This window comes from Schistocerca cancellata, chromosome 2 (genome assembly GCF_023864275.1).
Source record: "Schistocerca cancellata isolate TAMUIC-IGC-003103 chromosome 2, iqSchCanc2.1, whole genome shotgun sequence".
Lineage (NCBI taxonomy): Eukaryota > Metazoa > Arthropoda > Insecta > Orthoptera > Acrididae > Schistocerca > Schistocerca cancellata.
In genome coordinates, this window is record NC_064627.1 from 79,061,870 (window position 1) to 79,084,900 (window position 23,031).

The window sequence follows — 23,031 nt, forward strand, 5'->3', positions numbered from 1 at the left end:
GACACCCTTCTTTGGTTACCATTTTGCCTCTGCATGCTCCACCAGGGAATGCTGACTTTTCTCGCCCTATCTGTAACCTGTTATCTCTTCACATTTCCCAACCGACAGAGGATTGCTGCTTGTATTCGACGTAACCTGCTTACAGATCTGCAGTCGTAGGGTTAATATGTTGCTTAACTCATCTCTCATCTCCGTATGAAACCTCTGGTTGGATTATTATTTTGCACATTGGACGTTACAGCTTACAGCTGAGACTCATAATTGAAAACATTGTGTGGACAGGACACCATGACCACTTCCAATGTATAAAGATAAATACCATCTAGGTCATTTTTTATTTTCTTCGATGACCGGTTTCGACCATCTTTTAGCTCATCTTCTGTTCGCTTGGTTGCTAAAACGAAAGAAAACTGGGTATGATATCACAAAGATAGTTGCAAACTGCAAGAAAAATACATATAGCGGCAGAATTAAAATGAAAACAACACGGAGCAAATCACACCCAACCACCATGATGCACAGGTCGGTAGTTGGTAAAATAAATTAGTTAGAACTACTGGCATTATGAAAATATAGCTATAAAGAATGCCAGGCAGTGTCACGTGACAGCATACTTCAACGCACTCACATGCAAAAGCCTTTTTTTTTTTCCATCAGTCTACTGACTGATTTGATGCGGCCCGCCACGAATTCCTTTCCTGTGCTAACCTCTTCATCTCAGAGTACCACTTGCAACCTACGTCCTCAATTATTTGCCCTCTACAGCTCCCTCTCGTACCATGGAAGTCATTCCCTCATGTCTTAGCAGATGACCTACCATCCTGTCCCTTCTCCTTATCAGTGTTTTCCACATATTCCTTTCCTCTCCGATTCTGCGTAGAACCTCCTCATTCCTTACCTTATTAGTCCATCTAATTTTCAACATTCCTCTATAGCACCACATCTCAAATGCTTCGATTCTCTTCTGTTCCGGTTTTCCCACAGTCCATGTTTCACTACCATACAATGCTGTACTCCAGACGTACATCCTCAGAAATTTCTTCCTCAAATTAAGGTCGGTATTAGATATCAGTAGACTTCTCTTGGCCAGAAATGCCTTTTTTGCCATAGCGAGTCTGCTTTTGATGTCCTCCTTGCTCCGTCCGTCATTGGTTATTTTACTGCCTAGGTAGCAGAATTTCTTAACTTCATTGACTTCGTGACCATCAATCCTGACGTTAAGTTTCTCGCTGATCTCATTTCTACTACTTCTCATTACCTTCGTCTTTCTCCGATTTACTCTCAAACCATACTGTGTACTCATTAGACTGTTCATTCCGTTCAGCAGATAATTTAATTCTTCTTCACTTTCACTCAGGATAGCAATGTCATCAGCGAATCGTATCATTGATATCCTTTCACCTTGTATTTTAATTCCCCTCCTGAACCTTTTTTTTATTTCCATCATTGCTTCCTCGATGTACAGATTGAAGAGTAGGGGCGAAAGGCTTCAGCCTTCTCTTACACCCTTCTTAATACGAGCACTTCGTTCTTGATCGTCCACTCTTATTATTCCCTCTTGGTTGTTGTACATATTGTATATGACCCGTCGCTTCCTATAGCTTACCCCTACTTTTTTCAGAATCTCGAACAGCTTGCACCATTTTATATTGTCGCACGCTTTTTCCAGGTCGACAAATCCCATGAAAGTGTCTTTATTTTTCTTTAGCCTTGCTTCCATTATTAGCCGTAACGTCAGAATTGCCTCTCTCGTCTCTTTACTTTTCCTAAACCCAAACCGGTCGTCATCTAGCACATTCTCAATTTTCTTTTCCATTCTTCTGTATATTATTCTTGTAAGCAGCTTCGATGCGTGAGCAGTTAACCTGATTGTGCGATAATTCTCGCACTTGTCAGCAATTGCCGTCTTCGGAATTGTGTGGATGATGCTTTTCCGAAAGTCAGATGGTATATAGCCAGACTCATATATTCTACACACCAACGTGAATAGTCGTTTTGTTGCCACTTCCCCCAATGATTGTAGAAATTCTGATGGAATGTTATCTATCTCTTCTGCCTTATTTGACCGTAAGTCCTCTTCATAGTAAGTTATAATGATAAAACAAAAGGATAAGGAAAATAAAAACAATAATTACAGTTATAAGATTAAAATTAATATATATGTTATTGTACAAAACGTCTACAACACGCAGTCTTACAGAAGCCCATGTGAAGGTAGTCGCTAAAGGGAACAACATGGGGCGGGCAGTGTGTTCCACAAGGCAATAGTGTTCGTTTATGCCTGGTGCATAAAAATGTTAACTACTGACTATGTACTTAATGTGCTGTAACAGACGAATGCGCGTCAATGAATAGAAACAGTAAGCACTTGTAAATCGCTTAGCTATATCATGTTTATTGGGCAGCAATTGAATGTACCCATTTCTCGGTAGCGCAGGGGCTTAGCGATACGTATGAATCAAGTTGCCAATGGTACGGTGCTCGAATCAAAGGCGAACCTGCTTTTTCTTCTCGCCTCCGGCAACATTTTTTAATGTTCAAAATGAAGATATTGATGATAGGAGACTACATCAAAGTGAAAGTCCTCATATTTATGTATGTGTAATAGTGTATACAGGTCTATGGAAAACAAATGTCTACCACCTCGAAGACGAATATTCTCAGTAAATCACTGTGTGGTGGACAAATTAGCATATAGGTTGGTGACAAATATACCTAAGCAGACAATGAAAATATATACCTTGCAGCTCTCTCTATCGATCAATTCTTTAATACTGAACAAACTGGTTTTAAAACTTACGAATGCGAAATATCAGTCACCGAACGATTTGTTCTCTATGTCTACTATACTGGTTATAAAGATAATTATGGCACCTCTACGTTTCTCTCTTTCTTGAAGAAGTCTGAGTAGTCGCTTCTGACTATTTTCCTCCCTCTTTACAATGCGGAACCTTCTATAAGAAATACGGTGTATGTAAGTCGTACAGTTATTATCTTAAGTCGAAGCGCAGTGACTATGGCAATTAACTCACTTGGCTGTGCATCCAGTCGTGTAGGTCAGCAGTGAACGTTGTTCAATTGATACAAGTTTAGTGTTGCTCAATATAGCGAATTCGTCAACAGGGTTCACTGCCTGAAACAATAACAAAACTGATCTCCAGTGACTGACGTTTTTAATATCAGCCCCTAGCGTCTTAATAGCGGATCAAGGCTCCAGTCAACCCTTCGGGTTTTATATGCATATGTAATGCAGTTGTTCAGCTACATCCATCTCACTGTGTGGCAACGCGGTGCCTGCAGAGGCCAAGACAGATGTAGTGTAGCAGGAGTCAGGTGTAACAATGTGGCTAGCATCTGTAGACAGGCTGAGTGTTCACGAAAGAACACTGCAAGTTCAAAAACCTCATAGAAATGGCACAGTACAACTAATTCATTTCAAACTTCTATCTGCTAAGGGAGTGCGTCTGGAAGTTTTTATGGCTACTACGTCAAACCAGTAGAGCTGGTGTGTTATCTCAGTTAGCAACAATGCTGTGGGTATCTACTGCTCTAAGAATATTTTGTGCACAATTTCACCAGGGGCAAGCACCAGCATTTGTATTTATACATGAAATTTATTGGCAGTTGCGAATGCGAACAATCATCAGTTGTATAAGGGAATGACGACAGTCAAAATCTGTGCTAGACTGGCACTCGAACCCGGATTTCTCGTTTTATGCGACAGGTCGCCTTTAACCACTTTGGCTATCCGTGCACGACTCACGGCCAGACCCAAAATACATATGTCGTCATTCCTGCGTCACGACCTGTACTCATTCACACATTGTGAAATTCCCGTACAACGGAGGACATTATAATTTAACGTCGCTGCCTGGTATCGGCGGATAAGTTTGACTGCATCGTTCTTCTCAAGAACACAGGCACTCAATATGGTATTTGTATTTATGGCTGTTACAAACAATGTCAAGTGAAAGGAAGCATTTGAGAGGCAAAAGTAGTGGTCGGTGTTCTGTGTCGGAGCTGACTGTTGATCTCGTTCGAGCCGAGTATCAACGAGGCCCACAGAAGCCAGTACGTCGAGCAAATAGGGGTCTCTCCCGTAAGCGTTTGAATATGAGACGGTAGTAGTTGGCCCAGGCACTCGTGACCAGATTATGCAACACGATCTGAGTTCTTTGACAAGATGTTGGCAAGTATGGAGAGTGGCAACGCAATGTCAGACAGTTAATTTTTACAACGGGGTACGCAAAAACCGGAGTAACAATGCTGTGGGCGGAGCTAGTGTAGTACGCATTTCTGCCGCTAGCCGTGTACAGCGCAACTCTCTGCCGGTACAGTCCCGCCTTTGTTGTCGACGTGGCTTGTTCTGCTCATCTGCAGTGATTGTTTGTGCTAGAGCTCTTTTGTTCTTGTTTCGTTTTTTATTGCGACAAGTTTAAGTGAACGACGTGTAGCTGTGAAATTTGGTTTTCTACTCGGTAAAAATGGTGCTGAAAATCTTATAAAGTTGAAAACAGCTAACCGAGATGACGCTATGCGAAAAATTCAAATGTACGAATGGTTTACTCGGTTTAAAAACGGTGATATGTCGATTGATGACAAACCTCGTTCTGGAAGTCAGTCAACTGCCTCAATCGACGAAAATATCTAAAAAATTTGAGAGCTTGTGCCCACAACCTTCGACAGACAATTGATCAACTATCAGAGATTAGTGGGTTATCCTGGAGCTCCCCTCAGCGAATTTTAACGGGTGATTTGGGAATGAAAAGGGTTGCTGCCAAGTTTGTTCCTCGGATTCTGACAGGATCAAAAGGAACGTCGAGTTGAAACATGTCGAGCTTTCAGACAACAGCTTTAAACTGTTCCAAATTTCTGTCAAATTTCATTACCGGTAATGGTGATGAGTCGTTGTTGCTATGGTTACGAACCAGAAGCAAAGCAACAGTCAAGTCGATGGAAAACGTCATCGTCACCCCAACCAAATTACTGTCGTCAGGTCAAATCAATCATCAAAACAATACTGATTTGCTTTTTTGATGAAAAGGTTGTAGTTTATTCACTGTTTGTTCCCCCAGCTCAGACTGTCAATCAAACGTTTTATTTGGAACTTTTAAGAAGATTGCACAACAGCGTTCTTCCAAGATGACCCGGTTTGTAGCAGACAGAAGACCGGTTATTCCACCACAACAATGCCCCTGGGTACACAGCCATTCTGTTAGACAGTTTTAGGCTAAAAGTGGCGTGGTTCAGCTATCCTACGCACCTTAGTCGCCTGCCCTGGCTCCGTGCAACTTTTTCTTATTTCCAGACATGAAAAGGGGCATGACACCAATTTGACGGTATTAAAGAAGCCAAGTAAAAACGATGCAGGAACTGTCAGCCATTTCTAAACATGACTACGAAATATGTTTCGAGCGATGGAAGCACCGATGGCACAGATTTATTAGTTGCAATGGAAAGAATTTTGAAGGAGATAAGGTTGTTTTGAAAACAATTTGAAAATATGTAGCGTTTGAAAAATAATTCCTTTCTTTTCTTTTGTACCACATCGTAATGACGAATCGACGTTTTACACCATCTCTAAAAGTAGTAGGTCCCATGTTCGTTTATGGAGAACAGAAAACCCGCATTTCGTCGCTGACCATGGAAGACATTCGCGAAAAGTCACTTTGTTTCGCAATGTCGAGAGAGAAGTTTTACATCACTGTCTTTTTCGTGGAGAGAATCCTCGCAGGCGTTTGCTACCTCGACATGTTTTCCTGGTGGCTTCAGCGTCAATTCTCTCAACAGGGTGGTGCAGCATCTCAGCTGGCTGTTCGGGAACACATACGGGGAGTAAGACCGTGTGGATGCTGATGACGAGGTGGAGTGGAGGTAGCCAACACAGGCAGAAGACTTAAACTGTTGTGATTTCCTTTACGGGGTAATGTCAGTGAGAAAGTGCTCATCGGACCCTTGCCACAGTCCTTGCCACAACTACGCAAGTGGATCACAGCTACGGGAGAGTCCATCGCATCCGACGTGTTTGGGAAGAGTATGACAACAACCCATGGAGAAGAAATAAAAACTTTGAGGCTCGCCGATGACATTGTAATTCTGTCAGAGACAGCAAAGGACTTGGAAGAGCAGTTGAACGGTATGTATGGTGTCTTGAAGGGAGGATATAAGATGAATATCAACAAAAGCAAAACGAGAATAATGGAATGTAGTCGAATTAAGTCGGGTGCTGTTGAGGGTATTAGATTAGGAAATGAGACACTTAAAGTAGTAAAGGAGTTTTGCTGTTTGGGAAGCAAAATAACTGATGATGGTCGAAGTAGAGAGGATATAAAATGTAGACTGGCAATGACAAGGAAAGCGTTTCTGAAGAAGAGAAATTTGTTAACATCGAGTATAGATTTAAGTGTCAGGAAGTCATTTCTGAAAGTATTTGTATGGAGTGTAGCCATGTATGGAAGTGAAACATGGACGGTAAATAGTATGGACAAGAAGAGAATAGAAGCTTTCGAAATGTGGTGCTACAGAAGAATGCTGAAGATAAGATGGGTGGACCACATAACTAATGAGGAAGTATTGAATAGGATTGGGGAGAAGAGAAGTTTGTGGCACAACTTGACCAGAAGAAGGGATCGGTTGGTAGGACATGTTCTGAGGCATCAAGGGATCACCAATTTAGTATTGGAGGGCAGCGTGGAGGGTAAAAATCGTAGGGGGAGACCAAGAGATGAATACACTAAGCAGATTCAGAAGGATGTAGGTTGCAGTAGGTACTGGGAGATGAAGAAGCTTGCGCAGGATAGAGTAGCATGGAGAGCTGCATCAAACCAGTCTCAGGACTGAAGACCACAACAACAACAACAATGAAAACAGTGTGACTCAAGGACCACATACGGAGTCCTGTAACGGACCAAGATTTGAAGTTGAACTACGCAAGTGGATCACAGCTACGGGAGAGTCCATCGCCTCCAACGTGTTTGGGAAGAGTATGACAACAGTGTGACTCGAGGACCACATACGGAGTCCTGTAACGGACCAAGTTTTGAAGTGGGAAGTTTTCTGTGAGTTTTTGGGGGTGTCGCGCTGCTGCACTGACCGGTGACGTTGAGGCGGACGCTGAGCGCGGCGCGGCGGCGGTCGAGCAGCCCCTGCGCGCGGCGGTCCGGCTCGCAGCGGTAGACGCCCGCCTCCTGGTAGAGCACGCGCTCCAGAGACAGCTGCGGGCCTGCGCCCACCGCCTCGCCGTAGCGCCGCCAGCACGCGCCGCCCGGGCACTGCAGCGTCACCGCGCTGCCCAGCGCCGCCTCCACCTGCTGGCCGCCGCCCCCGCCGCCCGCGCCGCCTCCCCCGCCGCCCTCGTCCGACATGGCCTCCCCGCCGCCGCCACCGCCGCCGCCACCGCCGCCGCCGACTCCACCTGCTGCGTCCTCCTCCACGCCGGCCTCGCCGTCGTCTGCACAGCAACACAACGCGTCCACACTTAGGCTCGTATGACAAACCGGTCAATCCCTGATTCTTTACTTTACGGGATGGGGGAAGGGGGTGGGGTAGGACGTCAAACGAGCCGACTTCGAGCAGGAGAGGCACCGCAAGACATTTTAATTTCCACTATCTATACTTTTACAAATACATTCATAAAACTTTGTCAGCAAGACCAGGAAGGATTCAGGATTCACACTCATAGCAGTGGAACTTCAAAAGCATAACGAAATATTTTTTTTTACTATTGGCTGAATTTGTTGCTATAAGTACACTTTTCGTTATAAGTGAGAGAGATTCTTCGACGAATTTTGCACAGAATACAATCCTTACTTACAGGCGTATGAAACTGTAAAATGTTCCAAATCTATTAAAAACTGTGGTAAAAATTGACATAACTATAAAATTTTAGTTTTTTCTAAACATGAAGTTTAAAATTAACACCTCATTCACTTTTTCATAAATTAAATAAATTCTACAGTTTCATACACATGATAGTATGGCTTCCATGCTGTGCAAAATACATCGAAGATTCTCACTTACTTATGAAGAAAAGTGTACCTACAGCAACAAATGCAGCCAATAGTACGTGAAACAATGATGAAATTTCACATGTAAAAAAAATTATTTTTTATGGTTTTGAACTTCCCCTGCTATGAGTGTGATTCCTCAATCCTTCCTAGTCATGCTGACAAAGTCTTACGAGTTTATTTGTAAAAGTATAGACAATGGAAATTAAAATGACCTGTGGTGCCTCTCCTGCTCCAAGTCGGCCCGTTTGCCGTCCTAGCCGGCCGTTGTGGCCGAGCGATTGTAGGCACTTCAGTCCGGGACCGCGCTGCTGCTACGGTCGCAGGTTCGAATCCTGCCTCGGGAATGGATGTATGTGATGTCCTTAGGTTAGTTAGGTTTAAGTAATTCTGAGTCTCGGGGACTGATGACCTCAGATGTTAAGGCCCATAGTACTTAGAGCCATTTGAATCTCTTTCGACGTATAGAATTGAACTCGCATGCATAACATGACCTGAAACGTCCGATTCCAAATGAGTTACTGCACTAGATATTTGTCGTTAAGCATTTAAGCGAGCAAAAGTTCACAAAAGTTCTGAATTTATGCTTAAGTTTTGTTGGAAGTCGCTAAGTACTCTCGTTATCAAACACTAGAAGAATATCCTCTATGTAATGAGCGCTCCATTTCAGCACAAGGTAATTTCTCACGCATCTTAATGTTTATGACGTTTTATCTCCTGAAGTATGTATCCTGCAATGATGTAATTTTGCACACACATTCAGTGCTACATCGAAATCTGGGAAAAAGAGTGACATACCTCAAAAATACGATAACTCAGGAATATCGAATTATAGAATTCTATAGATGGTATACTGAAATAGTATAAGCTTGCTTTATGTTTCAACCACATATTTTTCAATAAATTCCATTATATGCCAAAATCGTACATCAGTCAACCTCTAATATATACTTTTTTCATTTAAAACAACCTGTTTCGACAGACCTTGCCGTCTTCTTCGGGCCATAAGAATCTTTATGTTATGAAGCGTGTTAGTTTTACGTTGTATCTCACGCCAAGTTCTCATGTGGATAAAAATCAGCACCAAAAAAAATATTTATGAAATGGTGGCTAGTGTACCTTTTCAGCAAGTAAAATGGATCGATCCTTCGGTCTTATCAAAATGAGAAAATTCAAATTCCATTATATTCCGTACAACAGCAATATGGACATATAGCTGTTCTCGTAGTCAGTTTTTCTCAAGTATTGCATTTTTGATTTGTATTGCTGGTCTGGATGGAGTGTGATATGTAGACACTATATGCAAACTGTGTTGCGTACAGTGTTAGTAGTAAAGAAGTAATAAATTAAAACGTCATGATTGATGTTGAAGTTTGCATAAAGAGCGAAAATTTACTAAGTGACAAACTTTTTCCTTTTCGTGATTTTGTTTCAGGTGACAGGGACAAAAAATTTCGTGAAGATTTGAAATTATGTGAAAACTTTGTCACAAGTAGTGGGTATTTGTTTCTCAAATACTGGATGAACGTAGTCCGTGTAGTGCTTAGAGCCATTTGAACCTCGGCTCCGTCAGTTCCGTTGCCTCAACATACACACTGTTCCTCACTGTAATATGTTACCTATTGTGTTAAATTCGTAACGTAAGATTATATATCTTAAGGAGTAGCTTATGACAGGTCTATAACCACGTTAAATACTGTGCTGCAAGCTGTACCAGGTTCTGCGATCCTGTTTCCGCAGTAGAGTTCTTATGATATAGATTTCCTTTACGCAGGACGGCTTCTGTCTAAAAAACGAACACGGCTTAGGAGGACATCGCTAGCGCGAAATTCAGCATTCCGGTATCCTGCGAACGATAGATGAAGGCTAACAAACAGATTTCGTTTTTTTACATTTTCCGCAAGCTTTTGACATAGTGCCCCACTGCAGACTGCTAAAAAACGTCCGAGCATTTGCAATAGGTTATCAGGTGCGTGAGTGGCTCTAAGGCTTTCCAAGTAATAGAACCCACTACATTCTCTGGAACGATGATTGTTCATCGCGGTCACGGTTATCGTCAAGAGTGCCCCTGGGAAGTGCGACAGAGCTCGGTCTCTACAACGTAATTGACGCCAGAGATAGGGTGAGCAGCAGTTGCGATAACGCTGTACACCACACGAAATTACCGTCATTTAGTGACTGTAAGATGCAGGATGAATTAGACAGACTTCCTACTTGGTGTGACGAATGGCAGCTAGATCTAAATGTATAAAAATGTAACTTAATGCAAATAAGTAGGAAAAACAATCCCGTATGTTAGAATACAAGTGCGAGGAGTAGGTATATCTGTCCATACGTGTTTCCGAGTGCTATCTAAATGCTTGAATTAGAGGATTGTTGTAGCACAGAACTTAGGTGGAGTGTTGTTTGGGCAGGGGGTTGTGTTAATGTGGAGCTCAGTTCAACACTTACTTTATATTAACATCAAAATACTTCTGATAACATAATAGTCATATACTTTCAACAGAAGAAAATATTTCTGTAGCTTTTAAAGATCATTAAGTAGGGCTCCCCACAATCAATACAGAAATATCTTCCATGAAGTAAAAAATTAAATTCCTAATTATGCCCTAATTTACAGAACCAAAGAACAATTTCAGTAATTGCTGGGCTCTTGGGCATAAACAGTCACAATATGTGACATAACATCAGTAACAAAACATTTATAGCTGGAAATACAAGTTTTAGACTTTATTAAGAACATAAGCCACGACAACACATTGACATACTACGACTACTGCGATGAACAGTAAACGCAACAGACTACACACAGCACTCTACCAAACTGCTTCCACATATATCTTAACAAATTCTTATAAAATAGCATAGACAATTGATTATCGCTGTTGAACGAGTAAGCGGTTACAGTCAGTGTGTCATTGAAACAATATTTCAGTGATTAATACAATTAATCACGCAGCACATAGGAAACAAAAAGAACTGCTCTTGTTGCAGGAAACAAAGCAGTCCTAAGTGCTGTTAGTAAAAAACCACAACTTGTTACACAATAACATTTGCGGTTGGCGAACGCACCCAGTGCACAGTACAAAAGACACATAGTGCAGTGTATAAACCACAAAGTCACCAGTGTGCAACCATGAGCTGCAAAACCAATCAGATAGTGTTCTTCTCGATATGGAAAAGCCCCTTTCTCCACCCCCACTGGGATTGTTGTCTGTCTGGCCACAAAATAACACCAACAGCAACACTAGGCTGTTGCATCCAGAAAGTTGCCGCACCCCATGCAGTCTGTAGAGACGTCTAGCTCACAGATCCAAAACAGGCCATCTTCCTGGTATCGAGGTCAAAGGGAAATAAAATATGGGCCATGACCGTCTTGCGATCATTTTCGGCGGAGAGTGAGGCATTACTTTTCAACAGTTTACCACTTCGTAGCAGCGCCTGTAAATAGACACGCGATTTCTTTAAAACATGACAACGTTAAAGGGTACCTTTTCAGTGACATCTTGATTTTCCGTTTGGCCCCGGACGTACCTGAGCATTCGCCATGTATCTCAAACAAACCAACTAGTGTGACGACACAAGTTCGTTGTGGGGCCCGTTTTTCTCGTGAGCCTCGCTCGGAAACCGTGCACACGGTTCTGCTCAGCACTCGCTCGTTGGTCTCCGTGCAGAAACAGGCAGCTCCGCCGACCTTCCTCGCTACTAGCCCCGCCACGGAGGCGCTCGCAGCCGTCACGTGTCTACGACGCCCCCTCTCGTGGCCACAGCACAACCTCCGTACAAAATGCCTGTCAGGAGGCGGGGAAATCAACCGCGGCAATATACCTGGTCTACCGTATCTTCCTTCGCCGTCGGCGTTGTCGTTGTTACCGTGAGACACCGTTATACCAAGAGGAAAGGCGCGTCGATCTTAGAGCATGAGATATGATGACCTTAAGCCATTAACAACACACAACGGTCACGGTAGCACCTGATTCCAGAATAGCTGCAGTAGTTAAGATCTACTAACTATCCCCTGTTGACCAGGTCCCCAAAACTTAACTCGTAACGAGATCCCTTCAAAGCAAATTGGCATAACGATCGTCTATAAAGGCTTCGTACAACGAGAAGAAATGTTACGGTTGATGGAATAATAACAGATACGACCAAACTGTCTTGTCTCTGCTGCTTTATTTAACATAACTTCGTTCACAGTTTCATTTCGCATTCACCACTCATTCACCGAAACCCTTTGATGAACAGTTTTGTTTGCTTAACACCAACAGTCAATGATAATGATACAGCTTTTCTCCTTTTTATAAATTGAAGCCCACTCTCCGTGATATAATAAGAAAAAAACTGGTCTCAATACCGCGTCCCTCGTGAGATGCGAATAGACTTATCCCGGAATTGACCGCCCTGTAGGTGTACTCAATTTAATGACCACACTTCGCTGTCCGCTATTTCGCGTAACTGAATGTCCATTTGTTAGTCTGATTATACACTGTAGCTATTTAAAATTCGCCCCTATATTTTTCACAACGCACAATTAGCACTTCGTTACTTATTTGTTTTTTTTTTTAAGAGTAAACGAAAAAAAAGACGCCGTATAATCGGCTTAGTCGACATAAAGCAAAACACCTTAATATGCCCAATTTCACCTCTTCTTATAGGATCGGCTACCTTACTCATTAATTTACTACATATTGTTTCCAATAACACTAAACAGGTATCGCCGTTATATTTTAATTGTATTCAAAAGCATGTTACTACTATTATGACCAACGAAATCGTCACAAATCGTGCGGCGTGCGTTTTTAATGATAACTTTACGCTATTCAATTAAATCGCGCGGCGTGCGTTTTTAATGATAACTTTACGCTATTCAATTTCCGTTACAGCTATCTTGACTCGTAATGTTACACTGGCACACGGTCGTTTACTTCAAACCGGCGTGCGCTGCCTGTTATTTGTCTGTAAATGAAGTAATCTCTGATTTCATGCCACTTCCTTTGTATACTGCACCATGGGGTCACTGGCCAGTTATTCACTTCCTACAAACTAACGATCTAATTGCGTTTCAATTTTCTGCGTGTGCCGAACTATATGGACATAGGTCTCCATAATCATTCTATAAAATGAGTACACAGGGTGTTTCCGGAAGAGCGTGCAAATATTTGACAGGACATAAAGGATGCTCCACTGAACAATTTGAGGTGGGGAACGTGGGGGCGGAGAAGCCAACTTAAGGAGATAATACGAATAAATTCACAGTACTGTCCACTTTTTTATTTCCATTGGTTACAGTTAAATGCAAATACGCCATCAATCTCAATGCAAGCATGACATCGGCGAACAAGATTCTGATGCAAACTGACAAATATTCCTACTGTGTTTCGAATCACACTTTAGATGTTCCCATAGGAAATAATGAAGGGGATTCAGGTCAGATGACCTCGCAGGCCGTGGGATAGGATCTCCCCTTCCAATTCAGCGACCAGGAAATACTGTACCGGTACTGCTCTATCGTATTGTTGTGAACGTTTCTGAGTAGCACTGAGTAATGAATGGGTCTGTCGTTGATTCATAGTGTGGTGTCGCCGCCAGACACCACACTTGCTAGGTGGTAGCCTTTAAATCGGCCGCGGTCCGCTAGTACACGACGGACCCGCGTGTCGCCACTGTCAGTGATGGCAGACCGAGCGCCGCCACACGGCAGGTCTAGAGACAGATCCTAGCACTCAGCCCAGTTGTACAGCCGACGTTGCTAGCCATGGTTCACTGAGAATTACGCTCTCATTTGCCGAGACGATAGTTAGCATAGCCTTCAGCTACATTTGCTACGACCTAACATTACGTATCCTGTTTCAGACCTCACGCCAACCTGCGTGAGTTTAAGCGCGTGCCTTTCGGCTTCCTCTCATTGTGTCTAGGCTGTCTTGTTTAGACACAACACATAGTACATTCTGTCATGGGGCAATGTAAATACGATACAACTTAATCATATTATGGACAAGTAAGCAATAAAAACTTGCATCATGACTTCCTGGTAATCAGGTTCGTACTCCTTGTTTCCTCGCAGGAAATAAAGAACGAATCCATACGTGTAAATAAACAGCACAGTAGTGTAAACTTGTAAGCAAGTTAGTTGTAAGTAAACTGGAAAATAGTAATTCAAGAGAAAGCGGTAGACAAGTTTACTTCCATATGTCCTTAAACTGGCCTCTTCCACCCCAGGCTTCCTATCTCGAATTGTTCAGTAGAGCATTCTCTATGTTCTGTTACATTTTTCCACTCTCTTACGGGAACGCCCTGTATGTTGTTTCATGGTGCTTCTTTCACAGTTCAAAATGTTTCAGAGATGTTCGATTACAGACTGCCAATAAATTAGCGATCTAATTGCATGATTTCATTCTCCATTCCTTGTACACTGAACCACGTGGCCATAGGTCAGTTTAGTGAATTCATAAGACGATTTTCTTAGTTCAAAATGGTTCAAATGGCTCTGAGCACTATGGGACTTACCATCTTAGGTCATCAGTCCCCTAGAACTCAGAACTACTTAAACCTAACTAACCTAAGGACATCACACACATCCATGCCCGAGGCAGGATTCGAACCTGCGACCGTAGCAGTCCTGCGGTTCCGGCGATTTTCTTAGTGCCTCTTTCACTCCTCAACGCGCTGTGGAAGTGATTGACTGTTGTTTTTCTATAAATTACCGACTTTTCCTGGTCAGATATAAGAAAAGACCTTAAGGTGCTGATCTGCTGAAGCTTAGAAAATAATAAAATAAAATAAAGTAAGTTTTCCCATTACATGCCACTGCTTTTATCTGGTGGATCACGTGGCTGGAAGTCAATAACTAGGGACTGCTGCGAGACAAGTAAAGGTTCTTCTGTTTCTAGCGGGCGGAATTAATTTTCTTTCATGTACTGTCCCACGACTCAGTCATTTCTCCAAACTGTGCACGTAGTTCAGAAACACAATGGACTATCGCTTCTCAATTTTTCTTTCCACACCCTAAATGCACGCCCCTCTCTTGTGGTTAGTGTGATGTGTTTCTCCACCACTAATTTAGTATTAATGGTCGGATTGATTCTCCTTTTGAACATAATGTTATTGGAATTTTCCATTGTTCAGTGCGCCACAAGGTCAAACATGGTTTGTAGGATATTCATACAACAAACGCTATGAAAGTATTCACTGTTTTAGTCCACAAATGGTAACGAATGCACCCGCATGATACTAGTCACTTTTGATTAATAACGAGATTATCAGAGGGCTGAAACATGTGAAGGTGCACGATTAAATTTGGAGTTGACATAATGACCCCACCTTGTCAAGTATTTATCAGTTAACTAAAAGGCTAAGCGGATTGCTTATCATTCCCCTCACTAGTTAAATACGATACTTGAAACATAGCAAGCGAAGCTTCAGTTATCGTCTTCCCAGAGCCCGAAGGAACATAGAATGTATCTTCCTAACATTGACCAAGAAATGGAGAAATTTCCCTAATATTTTTGAACTAGAATCCTGATTTTTCTGAAGGTCTTTTAAAAGCTTGTGTCGTTTTCCATAACTGCGCCTGACACAGAGGGTTATTATACTGGAGATACATAATCGGTAACTTGATTTAGAGTGAGAAACATAATACTGGATGAATTTTTACTTTATCTTCGTCTATAAAATGACGGTTACGTAAAATATTCATTGACAGAAAAAAATTCAAATGACCAAAAAGTAACTAATATAGTGTAATGAAATTTCGGGAATATTTTGTCTAGGTAACATACACTGAAGGTACAAAGAAACTGGTGCAACTGCCTAATATGGTGGAGGGGCCCCGCGAGCACGCAGAAGAGCCTCAACACGACGTGGCATGGACTCGACTAATGTCTGAAGTAGAGCTGGAGGGAACTGACACCATGAATCCTGCACGGCTGTCCATAAATCCGTAAGAGCACGAGAGGGTTCTGAAGAGTACGTTGCAAGGCATCCCAGATATGCTCAATAATATTCATGTCTGGCCAGTTTTGTGGCCGACGGAAATATTTAAGCTCATGATAGTGTTCCCAGAACCAATCTGTAGCAATTCTGGATGTATAGGGTCCTGTTCGCATTGTCCGTCTGAATGCACAGTGGAGATGAATGCATGCAGGTAATCACACAGGTTGCTTACGTACCTGCCACCTGTCAGAGTCGTATCTAGACGTATCAGGGGTCCCATATCACGCCAGCTGCACACACCTCACACCATTACAGAGCCTCCACCAGCCTGAACAGTCCCCTGCTGACATGCAGAGTCCATGGATTCGTGAGGTTGCCTCGATAACCCTACACGTCCATCCGCTCGATATAGTTTGAAACGAGACTTGTCCGACCAGGCAACATGTTCCCTGTCATCAACAGACCAATTTCAGTGTTGATGGGTCCGGGCGAGACTAAGGCTTTGTGTCCTGGAGTCATCAAGGATACACGAGTGGGCCTTCGGCTCCGAAATCCCACATTGATGATGTTTCGTTTAGTAGTTCGCACGCTGACACTTAATGGCACATCATTGAAATCTGGAGCAATCTGCGGAAGGATTGCACGTCTATCACGTTGAACGATTCTATTCAGTTGTCGTTGGTCGTGCAGGATCTTTTTCGGGACGCAGTGATGTCGGGGATTTGATGTTTTACGGGATTTCTGATAGTCACGGTACACTCGTGAAATGCTCATACGGGTAATTCCCCATCGATACCTCGAAGATACTGTGTCCCATCGCTCGTGCGCCGACTATAACACCACGTTCAACCTCACTTATACCTTGATAAGCATTGTAGCAGCAGTAACCGATCTAACAACTGCGCCAGACAGTTGTTGCCTTGTATGGGCGTCGCCGACCGTAGAGCCGTATTCTGCCTGTTTCCTTTGCACTTGAATGTATTTAAGCGATTAACATTGCAACATCACAGGTTAATGTAAAGGTGAGATAATCAATTTCAAATGTTACATTCTGGTTCATTAATAACTCGTGTAGCCGGCAGACTGCTGAATGCGAGCATGCAAGTGCGCATGCATTTTGTTGTGCAAGTGTCGGGTGTCAGATTGTGGCATGGAGTTCCATGGTGGTCAATACAAGGACAGTTAATGCTGCTTACGGATGACGCTGGAGTTATCGGATGACGTCTCATATGTCCTCGATTGGGGACTGTTCCGTTGATCGAGCAGGTAAATGCAACATGTTGATACTCTGTAGAGTAAGTTGGATTACAACAGCAAAATGTAGGCGAGCGTTATCCCGTTGGAAATCAACCCGTGGAGTGCTGTTGATGAGTGCCAGCACGACAAGTCGAATCAACAGATAGACATACAGTTATGAAGTCGGGGTGAGTGGGATAACCACGAGAGTATCCTTGCTGTTATATGAAATCGCACACCAAACCATAGCTCGATGAGTGCGTCCAAGTGTCTAGCACGCTGGCAGGTTGATTGCAGGCCCATAACTGAACTCCTTCTCCTTCTATCCAATATATGTCCGTCACTGGCACCGAAGCAGAACCAGCTTTCGTCAGAAAATACAGCTGACCTCGACTATGCCCTCCAAATGAGGTCTCGCTTGAGTGCAGTGAAGTGGTAAATGACCGTGTTTGGGATCTGTGGATTATACGCTACAGAGTTTCTGGTTCGCAGGTGTCCCTGACGTAAGCGATTTGTACCAGTTCGTTGCGTAGCTGTGGTACCAACTGCTGCTCAGCGTGCTGCTTCAGACGCTGCACGATGCGCCAGAGCCCCACATCGAACACGATGGTCTGTGTAGTCGGTGGTGCGACGTGACCGTCCTGAGACCAGTCTTCTTGCAACGGTACATCCTCGTGACAACAGCTGCCAGCAAGCACGTGCGATGGATACAGTCCTGCCAGATCTTTCTGCAGTATCGCAGGAGGAAGATCCAGCTTCTCGTAGCCCTACTGCATAACCTCGTTAAAACTTTTTGACGTGTTGATAACGGCGTCTTTGTCACCTTACTTCCATTCTTGACCACCATCAATTCACAGTGTCCAATCTCAAATGTAGGTAAAGCTCAAGACAGTTACAGCCTGTGTTTAAAGCAAACCTGAGCAGCATCCTCATTGTAGCGCTACTAGCGCAACTCTTACGTAACTGGTGTGAAATCTGAGTAGACAAACATCAAAAATGGTTCAAATGGCTCTGAGCACTATGGGACTTAACATCTATGGTCATCAGCCCCCTAGAACTTTGAACTACTTAAACCTAACTAAACTAAGGACGGCACACAACACCCAGCCATCACGAGGCAGAGAAAATCCCTGACCCCGCCGGGAATCGAACACGGGAACCCGGGCGTGGGAAGCGAGAACGCTACCGCACGACTACGAGATGCGGGCAAATCTGAGTAGACATGATGTTTCAGATGTCGTAACATGCCTACCAACTTCCGTTTATGCCGCATATCTCCTTTTAGTGTTGCGATTTTTTGTCGTTGGTGTAGTTTTTGAAAGGTCTATTAAAACTTCAATCGATATAAATGCATTTTTTAAAGAATGACTCAACAAAACATCGTTAAGAGATTGAGAAACATGCTTCCCCTATTCATATTTTCTTTATCGTTCGTATTTTGAAATAATCCACTCACTTCTTTGAATACATCGATATATGCATTTGTTTGGGTCAAATGTGTGCTTGCTATTCTCTAATTTTGACTCCTTGAACATGTCGTTAAAAATTAATGGCTCAGTGTGTACTTCCTGAGCCATGTGCAGGCCTACCGGTAGAAGTAACAGAAACAAAAGGTAAGGTAAATAACAGTAAAGTGTAAGCGTAGGCTTCCGCGGGCGTTGTCATCTTCAATAAAATTCTTCAGGGTATCAGACCGCATCGTCATAATATATGTGAGCTTGTGCGCCACTGTCTGACGACCACCTATTTCGAGTGGAGAGGTCAATTTTATGAACAAATTGACGGTGTAGCTATGGGCTCACCCCTATCGCCTATCGCAGCAGAAATCTTCATGGAGGCATTTGAGGAAACAGCCCTCCAGTCCGCACCATTACGTCCAAATTGTTGGCTTCGCTATGTCGATGATACTTTCGTCATCTGGCCCCACGGAGAAGAGGAGTTACAGAACTTCCACAAGCACCTTAACCAACAGCATAGGAAAATTCAGTTTACAATGGAAACAGAGAAGAATGGGGTGCTGCCTTTTCTCGACGTGGAAGTTTATCGAAAACCTGATGGTAAACTTGGCCACAAAGTGTACAGGAAACCCACCAGTACGGACAGGTACCTTCACGCCTCCTCCCACCATCACCCCACGCAGAAGAAGTCCGCCCTGCACACGCTAACGAAGAGAGCGTAAAGGATAAGCGACGAAGAACACCTGAAGACAGAACTTGAACGCCTCAGGTCCATCTTCGGAACTAATGGCTATGGGAAGCAGACGATAGACAGCACCATGTCGACAAGGGAGAAGACTAATAGGGAAGAGGAGAAGGAGGCACAGAGCATTGCTGTGTTACCATATGTACAAGGGGTCACCGAACGTATTGGCAAAATTCTACGAAAAGCCGACATCAAACCAATTTTCCGAAGCAGAAACAAAGTATCAGACATGCTCGGTTCTACCAAGGATGCAGTTGACAAACTACACACAGCTGGCGTGTATGAAATTGGTTGTGCGTGTGGATTAGTCTACATAGGTGAGACGGGACGTCCGATTAGCACAAGGCTCTCGGAACATGAAAGATATATCCGCCTGAAACAACACACTAAGTCAGCAGTGGCGGAACACCGAGACGAGTGCGGGAAACCAATATTTTTTCAAGAAGCCCGCGTCCTGGCGAAACAGGCTCTCACTTTCAAAAGAAAGATTAGAGAGGCGATAGAAATAGCCAAAGACCCGCCAACATGAATAGAGAGGACGGGTACAAGCTTCCGAGGTCTTGGCTGCCTGCAATAGCAGGGCTACGGAGCGGCGGCAGAGCCGTGGCGGCCCATGCAGACACGCGGAGAGCCGCAGTAGTGGTCGCGAGCACACAAAGCAATGGCACGCCGCAGCCGGCTTCTGGACAGCATGTAAACAGTGTGACGTCACAGCCATCACCTGTTCGCTATTCGTCCGTCTCCTCCAATGGGGTGGATTAATATAAAGACCAATAGAAAACAGCTATTTCAGCCAATGACAGATAATAAAGGAAACACCAATAAAGCATACATTTCACCCCTCCTCCTCCTCTTTTTACAGCCAATAAAGTAACGACACGGTTTTCTCGTGCAGGTATTTAAGGAACCAAGTGTGTTTCATTTAGCAGTTTAACGTAAGGCCCTGACGAAGGCTAGCTGCAACGCTGGCCGAAACGTTGGCGCATTTTAAATTATGACGATGCGGTCGGATACCCTGAAGAATTTTATTGAAGAACAGTAAAGTGAATCAAGTGATGTCCCGCAGCGAGCTGCCTGCAGCTCGTGAAGGCACAGGTGGTAAACAGTGAGCACGGTGCGGTCGGTCTCGGCCGCACCCTGCTGCTCCCCCGGGCACCCGCTGGCTGACTACTACTGCCGACCTCCGCCCTCCGCGCGCATCCCCCGGGCTCGACGGCGGGGAAAAATTTCCGTCCTTTATCTGAAACTAAATTATGAAGTAATTTGTGCTGGAAATGAGCTCGTCGGATGTAGATGCAGGACTCAAATTGTGAACGGTGGGCAAATCAGTCACGCTGCTGCAGTTTCAATAAGACGTTCGCCAGGGGTGGGTCGTCCACGGAGGAGCGCATCGAAAGGAACACTTCACCAAAGTGAACCAGTTTTAGAAAGCATCGCTCGTGCGAAACTCAACTTGTCCTTTTCTCGCATGATAAACTGCGAACTATAGATGAAGGGAAAAAGGCAGGTTCCATATTAATCGATTTCCGGAAAGTATTTGACACGGTGCCCCATTGCAGACTGTTAACGAAGGTACGAGCGTATGGAATATACAGGGTGATTCAAAAAGAATACCACAACTTTAGGAATTTAAAACTCTGCAACGACAAAAGGCAGAGCTAAGCACTATCTGTCGGCGAATTAAGGGAGCTATAAAGTTTCATTTAGTTGTACATTTGTTCGCTTGAGGCGCTGTTGACTAGACGTCAGCGTCAGTTGATGCTAAGATGGCGACCGCTCAACAGAAAGCTTTTTGTGTTATTGAGTACAGCAGAAGTGAATCGACGACAGTTGTTCAGCGTGCATTTCGAACGAAGTATGGTGTTAAACCTCCTGATAGGTAGAGTATTAAACGTTGGTATAAACAGTTTACAGAGAATGGGTGTTTGTGCAGGCAGCCCGTGACAGAGCACTTCATCACTGGCCTCCAACAAGCCCTGATCTTACCCCCTGCGATTTTTTCTTATGGGAGTATGTTAAGGATATGGTGTTTCGGCCACCTCTCCCAGCCACCATTGATGATTTTAAACGAGAAATAACAGCAGCTATCCAAACTGTTACGCCTGATATGCTACAGAGAGTTTGGAACGAGTTGGAGTATCGGGTTGATATTGCTCGAGTGTCTGGAGGGGGCCATATTGAACATCTCTGAACTTGTTTTTGAGTGAAAAAAAAACTTTTTAAATACTCTTTGTAATGATGTATAAAAGAAGGTTATATAATGTTTCTTTCATTAAATACACATTTTTAAAGTTGTGGTATTCTTTTTGAATCACCCTGTATATTACCGTCACACATAAAGGTGATGATGAATAGTGAGCGTACGCGAGATGCTGCATAGAGCTATCATACAAATGAAAACAACAAATAAACCGGTATGAACTATGTGACAACAAAGGAATTCAAGAATGAAAACTTCCAAACTGAAGGAAAGAGTCATAGCATGGGACACTTAGGAGGTAGTGTGTCTGAAGGTCCCTTCCTTACACCTCACTGTTGCAAAGCGACGTTACACCACGACAGAGACACAAATTTGAATACAGCGGACAGACTTGTCAATGCCCAGAGGGCCAGATCATAATGTGAAAAAAAAACCGGGGCATGAGGGAGAACTGAAAACGGGTCTCTCTCTCCGCATCCCAACACCATGACCACACAACCACAACGCCGTAACTATTGGATTTCGCTCGATGCGGCATATCTCTAGCGTGGAGAGCTGACTGTTTCTATTTTGCATCTTTTTTTCACACTTCAGTACACCTTCTTCCTGTTTACATGCTTCATCTGTGTTCAGTTTTTGACGGGCTATCATCTGGGCCATCTTATCACAAAATCTGAAGGAGGGGGGGGGGGGTGATGGGGAGTACTCTCTGACATGTAGTTCTCATTGATTTACGGAGTACGTACACCAGCTGATCACACGTCACGAGAGGAGCGCGACTGGAGTAGGGCAGTGTTGTGTTGTTAGTACAGCAGCAGTGACAGCAAAACGCGTTGGTCAGGAGAGCTGAGTCACTTCGAGTATTCGATGCCACCCGAGTAACGAGACTGTCGGGAACATTTCAGCCCTTGTAAAGCTGCCCAACTCCACTCCTGGTGGCGTGACTACGAGGCGGAGACGCGAAGGAAGAACCACAGTTAAACCGAGTACCAGGCAGGCCTCACACTCCTACAGAGAGGATGCGTCAAGCATTCCGGAAGGATAGCTGTATACAAAAGCCGCGTAACATTACCGGAAAGAATCTCTATTTGGTATGAAATTGTTGCCAGCACTCCAGCTAGAACAATCACTTCGCCTATGCCGTACAAGAGAATCGAAGCTTCTCAAAAGACACAAGTTTCTGTAGTCGTTTGAGGCGATGTAAAAAGCGACGCAAGTGGAAACTGCAGACTGGAAACAAGTTATTCGGAGTGATGAAACACCCTTTGCCCTGCCCTATGAAAGGGCTTGAGCTGGGTGAAAGTCTGGAAAACGTTACCTGGAACCACGTGTAGGGCCAACAGGGATGTGGTGTCACGGTATGGGGTTATTTTTCGTTGTTAGCGTGTAGTGTTCTTACTGTGTTTGAGAAAACGTTAAATGCGGGTGTGTACTGCATACGGTTGAGAAACACAT

The 23,031-nt window shown here is 43.8% G+C and overlaps 1 protein-coding gene across 1 annotated transcript in view; it reads right to left on the reverse strand.

Moving 5' to 3' along the window:
* LOC126151010 (uncharacterized) overlaps positions 1 to 23,031 on the reverse strand; it is a 237,291-nt gene that overhangs the window by 72,285 nt on the left and 141,975 nt on the right. Inside the window, exons 5-6 of the mRNA XM_049915914.1 lie at positions 7,359 to 7,450; positions 7,094 to 7,304 (exon numbers count right to left, since the gene is read on the reverse strand). Of these exons, the coding sequence (XP_049771871.1) occupies positions 7,094 to 7,304; positions 7,359 to 7,450 (303 nt within the window). The remainder of the gene's footprint in view (positions 1 to 7,093; positions 7,305 to 7,358; positions 7,451 to 23,031) is intronic.